This window comes from Branchiostoma lanceolatum, chromosome 16, assembly GCF_035083965.1.
Source record: "Branchiostoma lanceolatum isolate klBraLanc5 chromosome 16, klBraLanc5.hap2, whole genome shotgun sequence".
NCBI lineage: Eukaryota > Metazoa > Chordata > Leptocardii > Amphioxiformes > Branchiostomatidae > Branchiostoma > Branchiostoma lanceolatum.
The window spans coordinates 7,356,131-7,382,366 of record NC_089737.1 but is presented as its reverse complement, the minus strand read 5'-3'; the positions used below and the strand labels follow the sequence as shown (position 1 = coordinate 7,382,366).

Sequence of the window (26,236 nt, the reverse complement as noted above, 5' to 3'; positions counted from 1 at the left end):
GTGTTGACCAAAGTTTCATATTTGTTTTTCAGGTCTACAAAGAGTTGAGTCCGACTAGTTTGCTGTTGGTCCTCTTGAACAGAGGTGAGTGTTTTTCAAAGAGGTTTATTTCACATTGACAAACATTGAATTATGTAATTCGTACAACTTCAAATGAGTTGGTGTGGTGAGTTTGCATTGTACAGGTGCGGTATGTTTCGAAAGGCAATTGCTTTGGGAATAAATCAGTCAGAATCCGTTTTTTTTGGCTTGCTTAATAGTTCTAGACTGTTCAGACCTGTCATTGTACATCATACTTTATTTCGTAGTTCCTGATTCCTATGAATAGAATAGCATAGATATTTGACTTGTTATGTTGTACTGTTAAGCAATTTGCCATCTGTTTCAATCGTTGTACAATAAAATTTTATTTTAATAATAGATTTGATTTTTGTGTTTAAGTCCATACCAGCTTGACAACTTGCTCAGAATTATTTGCATCGAGTAAGATGTATCTATTTAATCTCTGAATTGTCTACTGAATTTTCTTTCGTTGTCTAATCCACTAATAAAGTTGTCATCTGATACTACTAAGTACACTGCTCTCAGTAATGTGTAATATGAAAAGCTTTAAAAGTAAGGAGGTTGTGTAGATGTGGTAAAAGCAAGACCAAAAGCTCCTTCTGCTTTTAGTATGTTTATTTACACATATGAATGCATTACAAAATGCCATCAATTTTCCCACAATTAACTTCTAGGAAACACCTGTACTGGCCATATAGATACACCTGTTACACATTTCTTTTAGGATCTTAGCTTGGTTTCCAAGCGAAAATCAACCAATCACGACAGTGGCCGTCATAGCAAAAAAAGTTGCGTAGCAACAACAGTTCAGTAGCCAATCGCCATTTGCGAAACATGAGCCCCTAAACATGTTTGCTGTGCACAGTAACTTAGAAGTTGTCGTCACGACCAGATTCTGTTGCTATGTGACTTGGGGCTTGGGGTATCCAATCATAGGTGAACAAATATGCACCACCAAAAACGCGTTTGCAATTGTTTTTACTGATAACAGTAACTCGGAACTTGTCGTCACAACCAAATTCTGTTGCCAGGCAGTAACCAATCACCATTAATCAAAGACGAAACAAAACCCCAAAAGCGTGTTTGCCTGTGTTCTTACAAAGAAAAAGTAATCCAGTAGTTGTCGTCACAACCGGATTCCGTTGCTAGGTAGCAGCCAATCACTACTAATTAAACATGACCCACCAAAAACCTGTTTACCTGCGTTCTTACTAAAAACAGTTGCCCAGCAGTTGTCGTCACAACCGGGTTCTGTTGCTAGGGACTCCCGGCAAGGGAAAACCAATCACCATCAAAAACGTGTTTGCCTGTGAAAATCATAACTCAGACGATGTCGTCACGACCAGGTTCTGTTGCTAGGCGACTCTCGGGCGTGCACCTTGACTAAGCCTTCCCTCACGAGAAGTAAGCACTACGGTGATTAAGCAGACACAGTACCGCCCCCCTCCCACCACCCCGGGACACCTGTTTGATTAGCATTTAATCCACTTCTAATCCAGGAAGAAAAGGACGACTTTTGTTGGGTGTGAGTTTGAACAGGAAACGATTCCCTTCCCTCCGGCCTGACTGTTCTATGTCTGATTAAATCATGCCATCGTGTATGGCTTTATGTGCAGCCAATGTGTGCTAATCCCACTTTATTTCAGCAGAGATAGGCCATGATTTGATTAAAGTTAATTTAGGAGACTATTAAAGGGATCAGAGTAGCTTTCATTGAAGACACTGCTGGACATTTCTTTTTCCAACGAGACACAGATTTTTTAGCAACTGGGACCCGATTGCTTACCTAGACAGGATTGCTTGCAAATAATATTTTCCTATTGGAAAAGCTTGGTAAAAGGATTGAAAAGTTTTACCATGCAATGATTAAACTTGTGCTTAAGTTTTGGTCTCTATAATCGACAAATTTGCATAGTAAGCAAGAAATGGTCAGCCCAAGGAGGTTGCTTGGCAGTTGTATTTTTCTATCAAAAAAGTTTGGTAAAATGATAGAAATTGTGCAAAAGTTCTGGTCGCTTGCAAGTCAAATTTTTTGTTAGAAAAGTTTGGTAAAATGTTTAGAACGTTTAATCATGCGATGATTAAACTTGTGAAAAAGTTTTGGTCTCTAAATCCGACAAAATTTGCATGGTAAGCAAAAAACTCAACCCAAGGAGGTTTAAGGTAATCAGTCTCAGTATGTCTTAAAGACAAAGACAAATAGAAAGATGAAAGAAAGGCAAGAAAGGAGCAACGCTTCAATTTTGTTTGGTCGACAGGCCATGGCTGCAAACAGGATTACAAAGAAACTTTCATACAGTCTTCTTTTCGACTGCATTCAGCTATAATAGATTTTAAAAGAATCCCAAACCAATAGATGAAAAGTTGTTCGTACTGATAACAAAGTGGTTCATTGAACCTACTTACTGATTTGCCGATCTTTTGAGCAAAAAGAACTACGTTGGAATTTTTGGCACTCCAGACCTACCACTGGGGAAACCTTATCGTAATCAATGATTGAAGTGAAATTGTGGGTGAATTTTTCCTGAATGGTCCAGTGATGGCTTTATCTATCCAAGGAGATTCAATTCATGCCTCCTTGATCTGTCAAGATTTCCAGGTGGCTCTTGGGACTCGATCCGATCTTTGATATGCCTTCTTCCTTGGTGGGAAAAGGAAATAATCATAGGGTGTGCTGTTTCTGATTTTTATCTGACATCTCTTAGCAAATAAGGCGAGCAAGAATGTACCGCTAAAAGGTTGGCTTTTATTTCTTCTCATTAATTTCTTATCTACTTTTTGAAATTTACCACATTTGTGGAAGGATTGACCAAGGAGGTTGGATTGACATAACAGGTGACTATCACCTTTTCAAGATGTCAACTCAAAACCAGTCTGTAAGATTTGAACCACTCACACTGGAAAAGATCCCTACTAGACCGCCTTGCCACCATTTATAAACTTCTGTGAGTAGACAACTCCCTTTTTGCTCGAAAAATGCCCTTCATCCCAAGTTGATGGTTTCCTAGCCCAAGAGGGTTGTCTGGTTATTTATTCTTAAATCACCTTGTTAATTACCACAGTGTTATTCAGTGTTGGAGCCATTGTTAATGAAATCCTTAATGACGAGGGTACATCTACACCCATTCAATCCCTTTTATCATTGAAATTCCCAACTCAATTATTTACTTTGGAAAGGCTTGAGAAATAGCGTAGACAGATACTTGCGATTTGCATGTGCATGAAGCCCCTTTGTGACACCTTTTTTCAGTGCCGGAAGAAGAAAAGCATGATAATGCTTCTTCCTCTCACCTTAGATTAATATGAAGCTGCATATGAAAGACGCTTATACCTGTCTGCTCACCTATTAAAGTCGTCCCGGATTTTGGAGAACAAAGACATGAAATGGCTGACACCCTTTTAAATACTGCGCACTGTCTGTATGGTATTCAAAAGTTGTATGGAGAATAATGGAATCTGCATAGGTTATGTCTGGGGTTCTAACCAAATAGTCTGATTTTAAACCTCCTTGTTCTAACCAAGGTTCTAACTGAGGACTTTTTACATAAGAAAACTAAGAAATTTATCCTAGCATTTGAAGTATGACTAAGGTAAATGTGTAAAGAGAGCTTAAAGCCTAGGTTACACATAGCCGAACATGGCTCCCGAACGCTAGCCGACTCGGGTCGGCGGTAGTTCGGGAGCAGTCTGACCAGTTTTTGGGCCACGCCTATCTTTGGCGCCGAACATGCGCCGAAGATGCGCCGATCATCTCCTAACCAGTACACGAATTACTCCCGAATGGGCCCCGAATGCTTTCTAGCTTACTCCCAACCATCCCGACCTCTAGCCGCAGACTGCCGAATCTCTCCTGACTAAACCCCGACCGATTGCAGACCCTCTCACGAATTTAAATGGACATATTCAGCGACTTTCAAAAGAGGCGTCATTTGCGGTTTTAATTAAAATAATCCATTCTATTATGTTGTGAACATCACCGAGAGATCGAATTCGGATCATGGCTAGCTTTAATACTGCTTTTAGTGGTCTTCATTGTTTTTGGTCGTGTGAAGGTCGGGGGTGATTCGCCCACGTTCCGATAGTAGTCACTTGGTTGAGAATTAGTTAGCAGAGTTTTGTCTACGGCCTTGGGGTGAGTTATGGGTAGGTTGGAAACTAGTTGGGAGTAAGTCAGCAGTATTTCTGGCGTGGTTAAGGTTCTAATCTTACTACTGACTCAATCCCGAATACCAGCCGAGCACTAGCCGACCGCGCCGAACACCAGCCGAACACCAGCCGACGCATTCCAGACCCTACGTCCAGAGCCGAATGTTTTGAAATTTTCAAAACATTCGGCTGGCGTAGCCGAACACCAGCCGACTCAGCCGAACGCCAGCCGACTCGGCCGAACGCCAACCGAGCTAGCTCCCGAATCACTCCCGAATCACTCCAACCATGGTCGGGGGAGAGTCGGGAGGCCATGTTCGGCTATGTGTAACCTAGGCTTTAAGGTACTATATGATATCTAGACATATTGACACATTTATTCCATAGCAGTTCTTTTGAAAATAGCCCCTTGTACCACTTGTCACCATTGGTATCTTTGCAACTTGTTGTCTGTATACATACTTTTTCTAACGACAGATTCATGTTGCAATTAGCCCTCGGGCAAGAACTTGCAAATAAATCTCATTGTTTATTTCACTTGGTTGTATTCAACAGTGTATAGGAATGTATAGGAGTATCAGGGAATTCTATATATTATAATGTCCTTGTATATATGCAAAACTGTCTGGACCCTTCGACCCCACACCTAGCAGTTCTTTTCAAGACTACTCAAATTTCCTCAGACATCTTTCAGACCAACCTGTCACTAGAAAAATCACCTTGAACAATGAAAAAGGTGACAAGTATGGATGGTTGAGAATATCAGCTGGTTAGAAGGACCAAGAAAGTTTCAACTCCTTGGAAGAACGCATACCTGGCCATTCTTGGCCTTATTTCTCTGGTCCACTTGGAAAGAGGGTTAAGTCTTTTGGTGTTTGTTTAGCGGCTGCCCTCAGACCAAGTGGGTTTCTCAGGTTTGTTCATCCGTCAATAGAAGGTCACGGGACGCCGGTGACCAGTGGACGCAAACCGCGGTACACTGTGGGAACCTTGACCGTACAGGTACAAGGTTTCCCGAACACGCTACACTTACGCTAGCTGATCTGTAACCGCAACACTTAGTTTTACCTACTGTACTTACATTTGAAAACTTTAAGTTTAAGGCAATCTAGGTGACCTGTCACAAAACTCGTCAACAATGGATAGGTGTCTTACTCTGACAGTCATTCTCTTCGATTTTTCAAATGAAAGTGTGCAGAAATGCATTGAATGCGGAACATTTGAGCACAAAAAAACATCTTTACTATTATAACTTTATAAAGCAATAGCATACACTTTCCTTTTGTTTAGAAAAAAACAAAGTAACGGGTAAAATTTGAATCAAGGCTTGTTTGGGAAACAAAGCGATCGCAAGTCAAGCAAACAAAAACACAGATGAAAGGGTTGCATTTCAACCACCTACTTTCATATTTTTCATCAATACTTTCTGTAATAAAAGCTTTTATTTGATGAAAGATTTTCTGGATCATCTTCTTTCTCTTTCGGGATTTGTTCCACCAACTTAAAACCCGATCGGAAGACGAGAACGGCTCTCTTTCTTAAGTCTTGTCTGAGACGGAGTGTGGATTTCTGTTACCGGGTCAATATGAAGAATAGGGATGGGAAGACTTTTCAGGGGATCCGACTCTTGGGCATATTTGTTCATGTCCACCACTGAGACCCACTTGATAGATGAGGACCACCTGAACAGTGGCAGAAGAAACCATTCTACCCTCTTTGGGGTATTACGTTTAGATTTTAACACCATTCTTTCTTTGTTTTTGATATACTTTTTATAACTTTTTGTATCATTTTATCACTGGTGAATGGTAAGAAGAAAAATGCTTACTACTAGTAGATTTGTATGAGCAGTAAGATGATGAAAATTAAAAAGTGTTCTAACCTCCCCATGGAAGGTGATAGTGGTATGATCCACTAGACTAATCCATCAGTCAGCATGACCCATTGTTGTGTGTGACAGGGGGGTGGGCAGCTGTCATGTGCGAGGGACACCTGACACCCAGGCATGGCTGACAAAATACCTGAATGGTCAAGAGAGACTACCCTAACTGGGAGCGAAGTGTAAGCACCTGATTGGTCAGGTGTATCCGCCCAAGATCCATGACCGCACCTCCTTTCTTGCGGCCCAAAATTTGTCCAAGTTTTTATCATTTATGAAAGAAAAGTACAAAAACTAAGAATCTTTTTAGAAGATGAGCATTGTTGAAAAGATTTCAAGTCAGTTTCTAGTTATATTGCTGTTGAAACTTTACCATGTCAATCACTTTGCTTGAAGGCAATGCCATTTACTTTTCAGTTCAGATCTTTTGAAAAATATTGTTTTTTTATCCTTTTGCAATATCATTTACCCCTACTAATGTTACTAGTTCTTTTCAACACCTAGGTCTAGTCAGGCCATACAGTATAGATGGTCAGTTAGATGGTCAGTGTGTCTAGAAGTAACTGAATGTAAAGAAATTCTATTGAACTACTTTATTTGAATAAAATCTATCATCAAGTAGGATAACAAACGTGAAGCTAGGTTTACACCAAACACAGACTGGTCAAGAAAACTTCATTTTTGTCACCCGGTCGCCAAGGTCGAAAAAGGTCAGACGCTTATTGTGGCGAGGTTCGCTACAATCGACCTGCGAAACACAAGAGCGGCTCTCGGGCTGTTGACTTTACCTTCCGAACACCTTTCTTTGGAGGAAAAAACCCTTCACCGCGTAGAAAAGTCTGACACAAAAGACTCGATATCAAGTTTCACTTCTCTTTAGTGGTAAGATAGGACTTAGGAAGGTAATCAGCCTTTGTAGAGTTCCCATAGCCTTCAGGAAAAGGACAACATGTTTGAAGTGCTAAAAGAGGGTGTCTCGGCTACAGAAAGAGGGTGTAATGCATTTGGTCTGTTAAAACCAAGTGGTGCACTTAGCCATTCAATTCTAGTGCAACAGTTTCTTATTGACAGTGGTTGAGTAGATGCCTTTTAAAGTAGCCAGTGTCAATGACAACAGCCTTTATGTTAGAAACAGTTCTTGAAGATAGAATCTACAAAATACAAGTTTTCCCACTGGTCAAAACTTTTACCCCCTTTTCCAGCACTGCATGTAGACAAGGACATTATATAGGCTTATATAATGTCCTTGATGTAGACAATCAATTCTTGATTTTCTTTGTCATTAAAACTTCTAAAAAACAATTGCAACTATTTTTGCACCTTCAAAGTGTGAACTACTGCGAAGAGCCTTTTGGTGATCCGTGCATTTGAAACAGACAACAATATGGCCATGGAATGTGTATTCCGGATTGCAAGACAACAAGAAATTTTACATTTGAGTTGGATTAGAATATTGTGGAATTTGCTAGAACGTGTCAAAGAGAGATGACAAATATGCAGGAGTTGTCTTAAGAAATCGTATGATGGGGCAAATGAGGAAATCTGAGATTTATGATATCTAACATATACTCAAGGGTACAAAAAAGTTTCAGGTGCATCAAAGAAGTGTAAAAAGATACCATCCTTGGGTATACAGAACAATGTAGTAAGCATCATTTTGATTGGTCGAGGAAAAGAGAGACAGGACAAACAGGAAATGAAAAGCTAATCAGATCACCTGAGAAGGACACAATAGGACACCTCTCAGGAGGAAACCTAATCACACCCCTTTAAAGCTTTATTCCATGATGCTAGGTACAGACAGGGTGGGGCACAATCAAATTTGTCAACACAAGTTTTTCATTCCCTGAAATGTCACCAATAGTAGCGTCTTGTTTTGGACATCTTTTTAGGCATCTTTTTAACACACAAAAAAACAAAACTGACAAAGTAGAAAGCTGGATAAAAACGCCTAAAACGATGTCCAAAACAAGAAGCCTAACCTATGCTTTGAGAGTGACCAATAGGCCAACAAATATCACTTTAATATCAACATCTGTAATTTTTCTTTGATCAGTATTAAACCCACCCTCAAATATATATGGTATGTAGACTCCTTGACTGTATAAAGAGGAAAATTTATTTTACAAAATGCCCCATGTCCCTCCCACCCCCATCTTCAGAAAAAATGGACCAGTCTGAAACCATTAACGTCATGCATCAGTACTAGGATATCACAAGGTCACGGGTATGTGAGGAGATACTAATGCTGTATAAGAATTATTAAAATGTCTTTTACAAAAATGTCCCATGTCCATCCCACCCCTACCTTCAGAAGAAATGGACCAGTTTGAAACCCTGAAGGTCATGTATCAGTACCAGGATATCACAAGGTCACAGGGTAGAGTTATTGGCCCACCATAGATGTGAGGAGATACTACCTTCCTGGAGGTGCTAGCTTCCTTCCCTGTGGGCGCCAGACGGGAATCCTGCCAAATATATGTCAAGGTCCCACTGACTAGAACAGATGGGTTATTCATGGTCAGCTTCAAGTTCAAGCAGATGTTGGGTGTGAGAAATCAAACTTGACGAACTGAATCTTAGTGTGCGAAAAAAATGACAGAACACATACTCTTCCCATCACAGATTGTCATCATTTCTCAAAGACGTCCAGCAATTTAGAATGTTCTACACTTCAAATAGGGGAGCCGGTAAAAACAATTTTTACCTGCTACACATGAAATAATCATTGCCATTATTATGAAACAATAATTGAATTATGAAACTACTTCCCTGCATTGAGCAATAGTCTATGTCTCTTTGAAATACAAGGATCTTCAAGTGTTGAAAGTATGGATGCTAGTCTATCCCCAGCAAAAAGTGGTACAGTCCTTGGGAGTTGTTGCCTCAGACAAGTCTGGCTAGCTAAGGTCATCTTTTCCAAAGTCCAACTCACAACAATGATAAAGTGAGACAGGTCGTTTTTTTCTGTTTTAACATATTTTTCGGCAGTCCTTTGAGTAAATATTTGCAATTTTCCACACACACACACACACACACACACACACACACACACACACACACAAAGAAGAAGAAACACAAGTTGTTGTCAATTGTTCTTGCAAGTTTAGAAAGTTCTGTTATTATAGGGTGTGGCCCTAATCATCATCAAGTGTTGTGGGAAGTAGTAATGTGTTATCCTTGACCAAGGAGGTCTATTAAACCTCCTTGCCTTGACCAACATGAAAGTCATGTCCGCTGCAACTTACCACTGTTTGTACTTTATAAATGGTCCCAAGAAAGAAAACTGAGATAGACACAACAAAATGGACCTGGAATGATGTTTAATTTGAACAAATATGTGCAATTTCGTGGCCACTGGCTTGCAGGCTTCTGTGTCTAATGTGTGCCTGCTGGATAGCGGAAGGGGGCGGGCAGTTTGGGCGGGAATTCTCCACAGGGGGCGGGAAGAAAATCCACACGGTGGTCGTCTGATTCTGACAGAAAGAGGATCAGGGAGCGAGTTTTCCCTCACGTTCCTCACATTCTTTTGTTTTTTCCAGGAATTTTCGTGTGTCAGGCATTTCTGGGTTATGGAGTCCATCGCGAGGTGGTTCTGACTGAATTTCTCATCGCGAAGTTGACAAACTTCCAAACCGCCGGAATGTCTGGGTCGCGCCTTGTGTTGTAGTCTCCTAGGGAATACCATATTTTACTACATCCTTTGGTATTCCTGGGAACACGAATTCCAGGACAAAATCAGGTCACAAGACTTGATACAGATAAACTAGAAAAACACATGTTCTTTTCAGTATGATAACATCACAGCGAAATGAGATATTTTTACTATGGCTTTATTGGAGAGAACGTAGCAAATTGGCCATTTACCAGTCTTTTTGTGATAGATTTTTGTGTCGTTGTCTTTCTTTTTCTCCATGCCATTTTTTTTTTCGTCGTAACTTCCCCCGGTGGACATAGGGAGCAATTTTCTGCCACTCGCTCAAATTTCGCCCCAAAATTCTTTATCTTGACCTTTAAAATTTTGATCCTCCATCTGGGTCGGGCTTTCATTGAGGTAGAGGAACCTTCCAAACACCGAAACCAATCGGTTTTCAGGGATCAAAGAAAATATCAGTAACTGTTCATAAACGACATCTTTATTATCGCAAAAATAGTAACCCTTTTTCACTCTTGTCGTCGGTTTAGTTTGTTTTGCCCGAATTTTATTATTCATAAAGTATGATAAGTGTAATGATAATACTCTAGGTCAGAAAATAACGGTATCTGCAATTGGTAAGATCTTCAAGAAAATAAGAAGACTTTAAGATTTGTGTGCGAGCCCTACTATTGGTTTGACCTAAAGAAAAGTGTCCGCCTCGGCGGCGCTAGCGCGTTGACGCTCCAAGATCTTCTGAGACACCCGCCCTTGTCTTATGCAAAGTCTAAGACATAGCAACGCCCACCAAGAGATGTGTATTGTGAATCTCAGAAGTAGCCAGACGTCTGAAATAGTGGACACGTCGCCCACACTTTTGCATTACAAGTTACAACAGGCGCGAAGTGTTGGAACGATTTTACGCCTCTGGACGAAATAAATTCTTGGGTCGGCCTGTCCAAAGGACGAAAAAAAGAACAATTTACACTGGTCAGTCGTAATGCGCTATCGGCTGTCTTTTTATTGGAGAGGATCTTCAATACATGGAGAACGCTAGATACAATGATGAAAATACATTGGGTAAAGGTATCAAAGTAATAAGACATTTTAAAAGAATTTTTTAAAAATCGGAGAATCAAACGCAAGAAAAAAGCTTGAACGCCTCTCCCCGTTTTCTTTTCTTTCTTTTCTCTAATTTTGGAACACGATTACGGAAAGTTTATTAGTTTCCTTAAAATTGCAATCAAGTTCTGCTTTGCCATTAGATTAATTGGAAACTTTATAACAACTTTCTTTAAAAGAAAACTTGGAATAGAAATTCAGAAGCTGGCGTAAATCGGCAGTAGTCGAGGGGCTCCTTCGCAAATAATGAAAGCTTTAATATTTATATTTTCCTAAGCCCAGGGGATCCAAAAACAGTTTTTGGCATCATGTCATTGTCACCTCGGATTTTACGCGCAGTGAGTGTGTAAACAAAACAAAACAACAGAAAGATGTCGTCTGTCCGCACGTTACTGTGATTGGTCCACAGCCTCCCCCTCCTCTCACACTGTATTGACTATTGCCAGTACAAGGGTGGGCCGTGTTGACAATCATCAAATTAACCACGTGACAGGCCAAACAAACGGAGACACCAGCATTTCCGGACGATTCAACACGAGCCATTTTCACAAATTCCTTCGCTTATAAAAAGTTATAAGTTTATCCCGTAGTTTTCCAGTGGGTTTTTTCGCGGTGGTACATACTAGAAGCATACGGGTATAGGCCTATGGAAAGAGATCCCCGGTTCTTATACTGGGCCCTCGTCTCTTGTTACTTCGCTCCACTTAGCGGCGGCCCTTTTGAAATCCGATCGCCACGGCTAATTACCACAATTAGGGTAGCCGGCCGATTGTATGGGACATGACTGGCCAGGTATGCCCGGCATGTAATGCCCCGCCCACCAAGGGGGAAACCCTTGTGCCGCTCGGCTATGGGGGAGGGTCCACTGCCGAGTTTTAGAAGCAACGGGGGTGGATAGAACGCAAACTTTCCACCAAACCAAGCTAAAATCCTCACCAGGGTCGGATCTAAGACGAAGGGAGACCGCTATCCAAACTAGGGAGCGGTTGGTTTGCCTTGTTTTGATAACTTTTGAAGAGGGACTCTCTTGTCTCTCCCGCCACGAGCATTTCCCCAAGCCCTCTGCTGCGTCAATCATCATCACCCACGGTCTGCGGGGAAGATCAGAGGGACGCCGCCGGTCGCTGATTGGTCAGAACCTTAATAACATCCTATCTGCCAGCAAAAATAGAAAGTCTGCCCGGTAACACCACTGCCGGGATGCTAGCAACAAGTGTATACCGTAGTTTAACTTTCTTTCGCACATTCCTGTGGTCGGAAGTACGAAGAAAAAGACTATTCAGCCTCTGTTTTTAATGCCATTTACTCAAATACCACAAAAATGTGTTTGGTGACTTTTCAAAGGATGTTGTGCTACGAACTGTGGCAAACGGAAAATAATACTTGTAAAATCATTTGAAAGTTTACGGTAAATTTCTTCAGATTGATGCCCACTCAATCGATTTGTCACATCTCTTGGTTCGACGGGTGGAACATCCGACAGTCTCAAAAATAATGACATATTGCTGTATGACCTTGATCTACATTTGTTATGTTATTTTGGGCCGGTAGCGACAATCTGATAACTTTTTATGTGAGAACGGTATCTTTTGCCGACGGTCACTTCCCAAGTTCTCGACTGTGTTATTCTACATTTTCTGGTCTCAAGTTGTCGAATCGTCAGACGTTTTTGTTACCGTGACTGAAAAGTTGTGTCGTTTCCCTTAGAAAGTTTCACCAATACACATTTTGTTGAAAGTAGATAAAACTAAACATTTCTTTGATAAAATATGTTCAAAATTGTTATGATACCAAAGCCTGTGCAAATTATTACTTGCTTAGATAAATATTATTTTTGTAACACTTCAGCCCTGTATGGTGTATGAATGTCACAGAAACAAATGTCAACAATGAAGGTAACTTCATATTTGCTACACATTTTTGCAGTGTGTATGCACGCGCTGTGCGTTCCACTAAGAATCGTCCATAGCAACTCAGCACGTGAGAACGATAGAATCGGCTCTCTATCGCACACGATCAACGCCGCCTGTATGCACGGGAATGAATAAGAGAAGGATCAATTTATGAATGGAAACTTTACTCCACTGCCGTTGTCTCTGAGGGGGCATGACCGACCAATCCGGAGGGCGCAGTTCGGGGGACCCCGTGCCCAGGCCAACCCCGGACGTCTGCGGCCCGTCTGGCTCGCAAGGGGCGTCCCCGCGCGGGCCACAGGACGACACAACCCGGCGGTACACCGTAGGGGTGTCCGGTGGGGAGGGGGCCGCTATCCCACCTCCCCAACCTCCACGTTTCTAACCACACACAACCTTTGCATCCGCACTAATGTTTAGTATGTGACGATTTGTGTTGAATGTTGTCGTCACGCACACGCACACACCTTGATTTATGCAATTCCTTCACTGTCCCACGTGGGGCATCGTGATGAGCCCTTCGATTCTCCCAACCGGAGGGTCCCGTGAAGTGTGAATTACAAATGAGCTTCAAAAAAGGGGAGCTGTCAATCATCCGAGTAGGCGTGGTTACACAGGAGAAACCTCTGTCGGGCCTCAGCGCGCGAGTGTTCACTGTTGGCCGGCTAGCAGCATTAGAGAGAAAGACGTGGTGTCACCCGGTCCCCGTCGTACAGCGCTGCCGGCCACACCATACTCTCCAAGACCCCACTGTAACATCTTAAAGATACTTTAGACCCTTCTCAAGTAGTCACCAGGCCTTATTTTGTTCTGATCCCAGGATTTGGCCCGCAAAACTCGACCGGATCACCGAGACTCCCGCCTGCTAAGTTCTGTTCCCCCACCAACCGCCATGGACTTGCTGTGTTGTGAAGGCGACTTGATCAGACGGGGCTACCGGGATCCCGCCTTGCTCGGCGACAGCAGAGTCTTGAACAATCTCCTTATCACAGAAGACAAGTATCTTCCCTCCACAACCTACTTCAAGGCGGTACAAGACGAAGTCAAGCCGCACATGAGACAAATGGTCGCGACTTGGATGTACGAGGTAAGATCTGGCTGCCACGACATCTTGCTTCACATACCTGCGACTTCTTTACCTGATACTTCCCAAAACCCCTTCGTTCACCGCTTTATTCCGACCGGTTAGAGTCATTCTTATGTTTCCTGAAGATTTCTACCCCAAGTGTATGTTGTTTTTGTCCGAGTATATTTGAGTTTTTGTCCAATTTTCTATTTTTAATTATTTTTTTCGTCTTTATTATGAAACTGGCACCTATCCAACTGGCTGGGGCACTTGTCTAGCGAAAATGGCGCGCCCCAAAACCCCAAAGTTTCTTAAGTTCTTTTCACCCACTAAACTTCGCCATATCTCGCCGAAACTTTGCACAAATAGAGCCAAGGGTACCTACTATCCGTCCATCGTAAAAGTTTTTAAATATGTTGATGCTTGTATTTTTAAGAATATTTATAATTTTTGATATTGCCTTAGCAACCCCGCAAACGCCCCCAAATATTTTGGAGGGAAACATTCTAGCAATATTTTACCCCTTTCCCGTCAGAAACTGGTGTCGGACTTTGTTTGATAATTTGACTAGGACTTTCATGTACCATTTGGCGTTTGAATTTTTAAAATCCGTCGTATTTTAGAATTTTGGCGAATTTTCGAAACTTTCGACATCGCCTCAAGCGGGGGAGGCCTTATGCATATTAATGACTAGCCATTGTGTGAATGTGTGCTTTTTTTTTCAAGAGAATCAGTTTCAAACCGACGCACTGGTGGAATTTCTCTTCCCATCACCGATTGTCTACAGAAATTGCAATTCCTTTTCCTTTTTCTTCACAGGTTTGCGAGGAACAAAGATGCGAAGACGAAGTATTCCCCTTAGCTATGAACTATTTGGACAGATTTCTATCCCAAGTACGGATAAGGAAAAACCAGCTCCAACTGTTGGGTGCAGTTTGTATGTTCATCGCTTCCAAGTTGAAAGAAACCATTCCTCTAACGGCAGAGAAGCTAGTCATCTACACAGACAACTCTATTATGTGTCAAGAACTAATGGTAAATATTGTTTGTTTTTTATTTGTATTTTTCTTCCGTTGTTTTTCTACATAAGTCTGTAAATACGGGGCTACGGCTTTTATGCATTTAGAACGTTTTTAGTCTTTGAAAGATGGAATAGTATTCGTTAGAAGGTAGAGAAAGTCGTGAAAATTCCTAAGATTATTATGCCTTTTTGTTGTATATATGCGGGGGTGTTGTTTTGTAGAACGCCGTGAGGCTCTTCTCTCATTCACCCTACCGCATTCCACCGGTGTACTTCCGATTCAACAGATCTATCGTCACGGCAATTTTAACCCCGAATTCCGGTATTCCCACTGTGCTAGTCCCGGGCCACCCTTCTAGATACGACCCGTGTGCCTTTCTTCATTTTTGTGGGCGATATTTTTTATATGGGGTAGCGCAGTTCGCCCTCTCCGGGGTGTTTGTTTCTTTGCATTGTTGGAAGATTCCAAAGTAAAGCATATCTTTTAGAAGTGAAAGAAAAGTTTTAACGAAGAAAAAAAACAAAGTTGGATTACTTTGAAGAAATTAACCTGAAATTTTCACTGAGAATATTAAAAGAATATCACGTTTTTGTGTGAAGAAATATGGCAGAATTTGAGCTAGACAGTGTCTGTGAATGTAGCGATGTAGTGAAAGAAATGTTGCGATGTTGATCGGATGTTGCAAGTATCCGACCTTGACTTGAGACGGAAACGCTTCTTTTCTGTCACGCCCACAAAATTTGCCTGCCGAAAACCCTACCTCATTTATTTGTAAGAATTGTTACGTAAATGTAATGATCTTTAAAGAATTTTCTAGATTTTTTTCGTATTTTTTTGTTGTCGTGGGGGAAAATGCTGCAATGCCGGTTCCCGACAGAAATGGATAGGGGGCGCAGTTTAGCTGCTCTTTGGCCGATCTTTGAAATTGAAAGAATGGTGCAAGCTTGTTACAGTCTTCTAACTGAAACTGAAAGTACTAAAAAACTGATTGTTTACCAGCATGAGAAGCTAGATGGGTGTTAACATTTTTCAGTCAATGATTCCGTCATTTTTCTATTTTTGGCTGGAGACAGGAAGGAAAAATTGTCTCCTTTCTGCTTTTCCTCTTTCAAAAATGAGCTGACAGTTGAAAAGTTCACAAGATATAATCTATTTTTTTGTCGTTGTATTTTTCCTTCTGAACCATTTTATACTTTAAGTGAGAAAAGTACAAGTTTTATCTGAGACCTCACAGAAATTTCACACCTCTTTGTGAAATGTAAAAGTTGTTGTAGGGATGTCTGAATTTTCATTATATCATATATATGTGTACAAATATTTCCAAGATTTTGTTGGCTAATATTTAGATAGGGAGCGTTAGAAGGGGACCACCCTCGAAACAAACATTCCAAACAAACAACTCTTTTTGTTTCGTCCGTGTTAGCGGGAAATCCACGTATAACAGTTACATTTCCTGACTAAAAGTGGGACATTTTCACTTCCTTTCACGAAGACGTATGGAATTTACACGACCATGAAACGTTGTAAACCATTTCCTTCTCAGAGCATGGTTTTTCCTGTTATTCAACATTTTTTCACACAATCTGACCACACAGATTGCCAAAGTTTCTGTTACTAACTCTTCAACCTGTAACTCGTTAACTAGCTGTTAACTTATCGATTTTTCTGACGTGTTTTGCAGGACTGGGAACTGTTGGTGCTGATGAGACTGAAGTGGGACTTGTCGGCAATAACGCCCTGTGACTTTCTAGAACACATCCTTAGTAGATTGCCCATCGAGCGGGACAGAAGCGATATGATCGCTAAGCACGCACAGACGTTCATCGCTTTATGTTGTACAGGTGAGCGATTTTCTGCATATTTTGTTTGAGAGACTGTCACGACAATGCCTCAATGTCGACGGTTGTATTTTGTGTACAGTCAGACCTTTTGTGGCCACATTTTGTGGTCCCTTACTTAGATTATTTTTGCATTGACCCAAGGATTAGGGATTTCTGTCTACTGTAACTGTGACCATTTTCTGCAAGATCCGTTGAGTGGTCACTGAAACAGGTTTGACCACTACAGCGGTCATCTCTGATGTGTAATGTACAGTTACACCCTATAAAATCCCATCTGTGCGGGTCAGTTTTTACTGCGATTTACTATTGACAGAAATTGCCTGAATGAGGGGTATGTGCTTTTTGCAAAGCCACACTTCAAATCGTAACTTGCAAATCTTAGTAACTCTTTTGGATCAGGAAAACAATTCTTTGATTCCGTAGCTTTGTTGAAAAGAGGTTAATTATAGTATAGAAGATCTGAGTAACTGCTCTGTGCAGTTTAAAATGTGTTTTGCTAAAGGCAGTTTACTTTAATGTGTCAAATGTGTGTCAGAACGAAAACGCTTTCACAACTCCTAGGCATTAGTGCCTCATTCCTTCAAAATTGGCCTGAAAGCTCAGTTAATGGCTACTATTCACCGCAGTCAAACAATTAAAAGGTGACGATTTAAGCGTTTGAACAGTTTTGTCCCATTTTCCACATAATGGGTGTAACTTGAAACAGATTTTTCTCTAACGGCTGTTTCTTTTGTTCTCTCTATCTCCACAAAGGGTAGGGTGTTCATGCACCACTTTAAAATGAAGGAAATTCCATACGACACAGCAAATACTAATGTCCAATTGATGACATACAGACCTATTGTTTCATGACCTTCTCTTACCCAGGTGATCTCAAAAAGAACAATGGTGGACCTTTTTTCCTAGTCGGAAGGTCGGGGGAATACGTCTGTGACTAGAAAAACACACGGCGACTTCCCCACGTCATTTGGTCATACAGAGATGTTAAAGAAAATAAATGTTCGACTCTTCATCGTTAAAAATAACATCCCCTCCACTCACGGTCCACAAAGAACCTTACTTGACCCCGAAATGCGCCCACGTGATCCGTTCTCCCGCCATTGTCCGTCCGCCGTCTTTGACAAGCACACGCCTTCTTTCCGCCAGTGTTCTCTCCCTGCCTTCCTCACTCGGTTGCACTTGTGTGAGTTCTTCCGTCGGTCGCTATAATTAGCCCCCATCCCTTGTACCTCCCCTGAATGGGCCCTGACTGGTGCCAATCCATCAGGGTACATTGTATGCTTACAGACTTTTCGTAGACCATTAGGTTTATCATTAACCACCCGTTTCAGACCAAAAAAAGGGCCACTAGTTGCAAGAAATTCCACAAATGTTTCAAAATGCTTAGTCACTAGACATGAAGGAAATGGTAGTGAAAATGGAAGGTGGGAGGGGGGCGTTCAAAACTGTCTTATTTCTCCCCCTCAAAAGTTTTTCAATGGGATATCCCAAACTTTGTCCTCTCGTTTGCCTTGCTGAGTTAACGAGGGGGGGTTAATATGCATGACCTTCGACCAGCATTTTGTCTAACAAATATCTCCAAAAGAGCTGTACTAATTACTGTACTCTCAAACTAGCTTCATAGAAACCTTTTCTATATTTAGAAGAGAAATCAAACTTTCATGTTGTCAGGCTTTGGACAAGTTGTCTTGTTTGCATGCCAACCAGGTGTTAATGATAATTAAAATCAAATTGTTTCAAACCAAGTGAAAGGAAATGGGAGACTGGTGTGTTGCTGGTGTTCCTAATAAGATTTTCCAGTTGCCATAACAGAACCTTGAAGCGAATTTAGGGCACTGGTTTGTCTGAAGGAAGTCAGTAAAGAGGATTTGTCCCATTCCGATCCAAGGTTGTGTGTTTCAAGGACTGAGTCTGAATCTGATTTAGCCAAAAGGTCAGGACGTTTCTGGTTTCCTTCCGGCAGTGTTGAACCTAAACTTGGACAGACACACGTTGGGCAGGGGCCCAGCCCAACCTCTGCTGCTAGTGTGACGGGAATATCAGGCAGGATGTGTTTCCTACACTTGGACAGACACGTTGGGCAGGGGGCCCATGCTCTACTGCCGGTGTGCCGGGAATATCAGGCAGGATGTGTTTCCGCAGCGGGCAGCCGTCCAAGTGGAGCAGTGCCGTGGGAAGCGGGCACTAAGTTGTCTTTCCATTTGTCAGAGGTGGCAGCCACTATGTTCAGAATGTGGGGGAGCAGGCGGGTTGACACAACAGGTCTGTCAACTGGTCTGCGTTCCAGCGCTGGCCTTTATGTGATACTAGCCTCTCCGTCAGGCTTTGTGGATGGCCTTTTCGGTAGCCTGTGTTACAAAATCTCTCTGAAAACTGACATACAATTGAATAAGAAAACAGCTCTTGCTGAAGCAAAAAGAATCAACCTCATAACCATTGGCAATAGTCTGGTTGCCAGTCTGAGAGCTGGCCTAAATGGGCACAGGAAAAGTGGTCTGGAATGTTGCTGGTAACCGCCTGTATTCTAGGCTAAGGGCTGGTAGGCCCTATATGGGGACAGGAAAGGTGGCAAGAGGGCATGTTTGGGAATGTTTCCCCCTCCCACCTAGATGCCTTTCTGTGATCACACAGGTGCCCTCTTGTCCCCCATGTAGGGACAGATCACTGACTACTGCAGAGGGTATCCCCTTTGTAGGGACAAACCACTAACTATCTAGTTGCGTCCTCTTTGGAATGTAACAAATGCATAAAAGATATTCTTGACTAACAAGACTGTTTTTATTTGTGTTTCAGAGTTCAAGTTTGCAATTTACCCTCCGTCGATGATCGCGGCGGGAAGCGTCGGTGCTGCAGTCAACGGTCTGGTCGGACTCGGCGGGATCTGGGCGTCACCAAACGAACTGCTCGAACAGATGCAGAAAATCACCAACATAGACATGGTAAGAGATCGTTGTTGTCAACATTTATAAAGTTCCGGCCACTCTGAAAGAGTTCTCATTTTTTGGAGGGTTGTGGTGTGAAACTAAAACAAGAACATGAAAGTATAGTGCACTCCCAAATATTTTGGAACGTTGTGGTCTTCTCTTGTTGTTGACATGTTAGTAAAACATGATGCAACACATCAAAACATAGACCACTCCCAAATATTTGAAAGGTTTGTGGTTGGCTGTGACGTGAGGGAAATGCAGAGGTCAGTTGAGTTCACCGTGCAGGTGGCACACCCCCTTCGCGATGACACTCACCTAAGAGCCTTGCATGTTCTATGTCACGATTTAAGGACAGGGCAAGATGAGAAAAACAACCGTACAATAGAGCCCCACCTCTACCTTAAATATTTACAGTAGCCTTCTAACTTGTACGCCGTCGCAAGGGTTGACTAGCGCTCTGTGACGGTGTGTCAAGTATGGAGGAGAGAAAGACCGGGAAAGCCAGGTGTTAAACAAATATCCGCTGTTAGTTTGTCCCGATTGTTCGACCCCGAAAGGAATATGTCAAAAACAATCATTGAAAGCTGTAAGGTTGGGCGCTACATGTGTGTGGGTGGGTGTAAGCAAGCTGTGATTTTTGTATTTGCCGTCAATTAGGTCGGAGATAATGTGAAAAGCAACTGGTTAGTCCGTACACCCACACAGTTTCGGCCAAGCAAATTCCTCCGAATTTGAAACCAAATTGGTAAATTGGAGCAAGCCCCGGTGTCTTCCTGTTGAAGATTTCCTCAATGTTTTCACGTTCTGGAGGGCCTCAAAGTCTAAGTCCTCTGTCCTTGAGTGATAAGGAAGTGTCAGAAGGAAGGAACAAACCTTGACCCTCAGGCCCCAGCCCTGTTCTGTGTCTTGAGACTTGAGAGAGTCTTGAGAAGCAGTGCGGGTGGCCACACAGCACCCCAACTCCCCAGTCGCTCTTATCTCTTCACCAACTTTATAGCTTCTAATTGAAGATCTGATGAGTCACAGATGGTAGCAATTTGCCACCTTGTGGAGCCCAGCTCAGCTCAGTGCAACACATGGCCAGCCTAGATCTGACCCAATATCTACCCCTCTGCTCAGATCTTGACCCAGCACCGTAAAGTCTGAAATATTTGTGGCATTTTTAGTCCGTGGTTCACCGCAAACTCATCCCACTGCAAGGAAATGTTGTCTTAAATTGTCGTCTACTAAGATTGTTAGAGATCGTGAACTCGAAGCTCTGTAAAGTCATGACTTTCACATTGAGACATGATTTAAGTGTGGCAAACGTAAAGGAATGTACGGTAGCGCCAGTACCTCCCTAACTACTGATAGCAACTCCTTGATGAGATGAAAGCTTGCTCTAAAAGAACCCTTCTGAGCAGGAAGTGGATGTACAAATTGGTAAACCGGTAGTGTTTTGTAGCGAGGTTACCGAACTCTATGTTTGGAGATGCACTTTTCTATCATACGTAAGTCGCAGACAGGCGAAATAGACGTGATTAATTGCGAAGGTCAAGTGCTGGACATCACGTTTGGAAGACAGCCCTTTTGGAAGGGTGTCAAGGTCAAGCACGATCTGTCTTGGTAGTACACGTGTAATTCTACGCCGAACACCAGAAAGAGATAAAAAGACTTGCAACAGAACGAGCCCAGTTACAGTCGCCGTGTAATAGATCTCGCTCCGAACTGGCTTCTTGACGAGTTTTGTCGGAAGCTTAAAGCCCGTCGCAGCAGTTAACCGGACACATGGTTCCAGTTGAGTCCAAGGCTTAAATCCGGGAGCGCCCACAGACAAACCAAGGTTTTCAAACCGGGATCCTTTCACCTGCTGCCTCTGTTATTGGCTTTTAATTGGAGACAAGTGCAAAGCCGAGGGAGGTTTATGTGTTCTTACTGGAGCTGCCATCTCTCAGACCACCCTGGATAACATCAGGGCAACCATTTAAAATACTTTCTTGGCGAGGATCTGTTAGAAGGTGACCTTGGGGTTTCCCAGTATCAACAGGATGGGTTAGGCATCACCGAAATGTCTGGGATAATGAGGGGTGGTTCATAGCCTCTTCCAGGCTACTTGGGACACTGAAAAAATACTAAAAATTACCAGGTGTAATTTGAGCAGCATATAACTAGCTGAAAAAATTTGGCGTGCAAATTCCTCTTTTTATTGGAAAATGACTTAAACTTGAAGCAGAGAAATTGTGATAAATCCTAGGGGAAGGGACTCTATAGGATTGGGACAGTCCTTTTAAAAACTAGGCATGACTAATACTAGCATGGTTCCCCAACACTATCCCCCACCTTCTCTCTGCCCACGTGCATGCCCCTGCACTCACACTGTCTAACCCCTTTTCAGTACCCAGCTGACCTCAGAAATTCCTCGCAGACAAAAGCCGCCCTTCTGTCTGACTCGGTTTCCATGGCAACCCTGAATGGCCGTTTTCGGTGGGTGTGGTACCGTGGCACACCCACCTCAAAATCCCTCTGTATCTGCACACCCCATCTCATGGCTTATGTCTGTCTATACTCACCACTTATTATAAATCTGGTATATTATAGAAGGCTGTGATTTCTGTGGGGAGGGGGGCAGATTGCCGCCTGTTTTTGTAGACCTTTGCCCAGTTGTAGGCCCTCTAGCTTCACCTAATGCCACTTCATTCTTTCCCAGCATATTTCCCTCCATTCATTGGTGCTTACAACTCTCCAGCGTCCATTGAGCGGACGTATTCGATACTTTGTATCGGGCACAGTTTCCCTGCCCCCTTATTTTCTCAGCTTTCTCCAATGGCCCGTTTTTCCTTCTCCCAGCCTATTCTTCTTTCCAGCTGGTTTTTGTTCTCCCCCAAAACCTGATGCAAAAACAGCGAGTACTTGTGCATAGGATTTCACCCTCCCCCATTGACCAAAGCTTTGCCTTTTTTACTGAAGTGTTGTCGTACCCTTTAAGTACAATGTTTTCTTAACAGAACATGATCCCAGTCGGCCAGCGGCTAATTGTGCGAAGGAATGTCGGGAGAGTGTACAGTCTAGATCGGGACGGGACTTAGGGTCCTCAAGTTCTGCTCCTTCCTTGTCAACATGTCTCCGAGAAAATACCACAACTCGAGAGTTAGTCCTAAGCTCCCACAACAAACTGAGACCCAGCTAAAGACTCAAAACATAGAGTCCAACTGAAGATTCGTTTTGGATACTGTTTCTGAATGTGGAGCTAGGGTTACAGTGATTGGCCTTGTCATTAGCTTGAGCTGATAAGTTCTTCCTCTAGGATATGGGAAAAACAAACTTGTGAAGAGACTGAACAAACATAGAAGGACATATCCCAGACCTCGAGAAAACACTTGGAGGAAACCTGCAGCACTTCAAGAAAACTTAACCTCGTGAAGACAAAGCTATGGCTCCTTGAAAAAAGTTCTTAAAGTTTTGTGGACAGAATGCTATACAAAAAAGGAAAAAAGTCTGCGATCAAGCAAGAGAGAAAATATCAATGTGGTCGCTTATACCTCCCACTACGGTAACATTGAAGGTGTCTGCAAGTCTTGTTTAATCTCAGGTTAGTTTAATCTTCGCAAGTGGATTAAGCTAGTCAGGTGGGGTGTCCCAGGGATATCTAATCTCAGGCTCAGACTGAAGGTGAAAAGAATGTTTCTTAGCGCCGTCTCGGGTTTCTAGCCCAGGTTTATAAGGAGTGACCAGGGGAAGACCTCAGTACTGGGTCAGTGGTAGTGCACAAAGGATCAAAGACCACCTCCGCAACCCTCCAACCACAGCCAACTCCCCTTACCAAACCGTCATTCATTCATATTTCAAATTCGCTTCTATTAAATTAGGAAAAACAGCCAGATAGTGTGACAGCTTTTGTTGTCTGTTTTCGAATAACAGAATAGATATGTTTACTTAAGGTCTGTGAACAAACATGCCCATTTTTAGAGAAATTACCACGAGAGTACGTAATTGCAGCGATTCTACAGAGTTTTAGATTTTTATAAGTGACTGGAAGAAGAGCTAAAAAAATTGTGCTGCAGTCATGTGTTTGCCACGTGTTAGACGAGTGATCACATTGTACTTTGTGAACCAATCAGAACTTTGAAACCTGAGTCACATGGCCCAGAGAACAATCAGATCACATGTTTGAAACTAGCCAATGGAGAGCCATGTCATCTGCATTCATGTGGCCAATCAGATTGTAAAGTAAACACCTGTTTGCTAATCATATTCTTCTTCTTTGTCTTTTTTTAGGACTGCTTGCGAGCCTGTCAGGAACAGATCGAACAACTACTAGCCACCAGTCTCTGCAATCCCATGTCTCATCCAGACCCTTTGGCGACGAAGCATCAGGAAGAGAAAGACCAATCGTCAACCCCAACAGACATCCGTGATATCGACTTCTAAACCAAGTCCAAGGCTTTCTGCAAATGAAAAAAGAAATGTTCTCTGAAATGTGCAAATATGCTTTACCGTTGGTTGACTCTTAAAGCTTTTGTTGTAAACCAAAAAAAAAAAAGTTTGTTTGAAAGTTGGGCGTGCAAGCCAATATAGCAGTTATTGCATAGCACATATAGCCAGTATGCTGTTAGAGTCAACCAAACACAAAGTGTATTCGCTGTTTTGGTCGCATACAGATCTTTCACGCGCAGAGAGCCCAACGCGGTGCGGCTGTTCTAGAAGTCTGACGATCTTCCGTGTTGGAATTCAAGGGATCCTCATATCCGTGACTGGCTGTATCAGTACATTCCGCAAGCGAGAACATTCCGTGAACTTGGTGCCACTCCATTCCACGTCGTTCCATGCAGCATTCCAGTGGACTTTCAGCAACCAACAACATTCCATACAAACAGACTTTTGAGTTGGACTGGATGTTTTCCATGTAGTGGAAACGATACAATGTCTTCCATTTTTCGGAAGGATCGCGGATTCTCTTCCCAAAGCGTTTGTCTACCATGGTGTTTGTGTGCTGTTTCCAGACATATTACCGTGTGTGGTGGTTTGTAGCACATTATAAACTTTAACTCTCTGTTATGAAATATAGTGTCCAAGGCACTATCCTATTGCAGAAGTAGCAAGCAATGTTAGCTAGTTAGGTAGGGTTTCTTGAATACTGAAAAGAAAAGATCCTCCAAATTTCGTTGTGTGAAAACCATCCTTACACCCCTACTTCTAGAATGCTGAGTTCCAAATGCGGGTAAATTTGCACTGTAAAAAATGGGCAAATCTGGATTACACCATTACTTGGTAGGGGTGAACCGGCTGGTTTGCACACACGGGAGGTATTGAATTGAAAGGTTTTCACAGTTTGGCTAAGAAAGTTTTTTTTTCCTTTGAATTTCTTTTCAGCACAACGTGATTTACTTGAAAAATGGGCTCAAATTGCACTTTTAAACTTTCAACCCTCAAATGCAGTCGCAAATTCCAATGTTTCCAGCTTACTTGTCAGTTCACATGTAGGTGAGGTAGAGCTAAAGAAATTGTATTTTGGAAGATTACAAAACGAACAAAAAAAATGTTGCCAAGATATTATTGTACGAAATTCTACCGGTGGATATATAGATAGATATATAGTGAGCTATGTGAGCCGAAATAACTAGATTATCAATTACTACAGAATTTGCCTTTGCCACTCATGTGAAACGCAATGAGTGCGAAGAAAAAAAACAACCCCCCAAAATATGAGTGCAAAAGGCTTGCTACCTCAAGTAGGACTGTACCAATCGTACCAAATAGGGGTGATAAGGGTCACTGTGTGAGGGTTGAGTTTATCCATTCCAAGTTTGCTGTGCTTTGACAAACATCATATGTTTTGCCTTTTCTTTTGTTTTTTTGAGTGAGTTCTTTTGAGTTTGAAGAAGACAGAGACTTTAAAAAGGGTACGCTAGCCCTTCCGTGGTCAAACCAAGAGTGCCATGATATGTAGAAGAAGATGTATTTGTAAACAAATTGCCGAAAGCTGCCTTATAAGTTACGTGAAGGCCGATATGGAAAGAAAGCATTATATATACGTCACACGTGAGAATACAATGCAATCTTTATTCAGGTTGAGAACCTATATTAGCTATGTCTTCCCAGATGGTATGTTGTGAAGGATTGAGTGAAGAAAAGAAAAGTGTGTGAATGAGTACATGCAGTGTTAGTCAAAAGAAAGGATGGTATGAAGAGGTCGTGAGTGTGTGTCAGGAAAGTGCAAGAAGGAATGTTGGAGAAATATGGGTATAGCTGTTCCTCGAAAGGCCCAATGTATTGTAGATTTTTGTACATTATATGAGATGGACATGTTGGAAAAGGCCGAGAGGAGGAATTTGGTCGAGGAAGAAGCGACTGATAGAAGAAGACACTTACTGTACATAGCTTGACAAGAAATAAAGATGTCTTTTGAATGAAATTTTCTGTCTTGAATTATATTTTTCATAATACAGTATTAATCGCTCCTGTTATGATCGAAGTAACGTTATATATTATATAATCTCATTTTTCACTAATTCTGCTGGCTTCTAGTTAATGGCAGTCTGATAGATAGTTGCCGGACAGAATATGACAAGAAGGGGCCAGACGACTAGTATGAAATTAACATAAGGTGTAATCTCTAAGCAGATATTTTGGGCGGAAGATCTTTA

At 42.2% G+C, this 26,236-nt stretch overlaps 1 protein-coding gene across 1 annotated transcript; it reads left to right on the top strand.

Annotated features, from left to right (window-relative positions):
• On the top strand, positions 1–26,004 carry LOC136421343 (G1/S-specific cyclin-D2-like). Its single transcript, XM_066408572.1, has 6 exons — positions 1–84; positions 13,578–13,844; positions 14,643–14,858; positions 16,527–16,686; positions 19,480–19,625; positions 23,868–26,004. Exons 2-6 carry the CDS (start codon positions 13,650–13,652, stop codon positions 24,018–24,020), a joined length of 870 nt encoding a protein of 289 aa, XP_066264669.1. The 5' UTR covers positions 1–84; positions 13,578–13,649; the 3' UTR covers positions 24,021–26,004.
• The last annotated feature ends 232 nt before the right edge of the window (positions 26,005–26,236 follow it).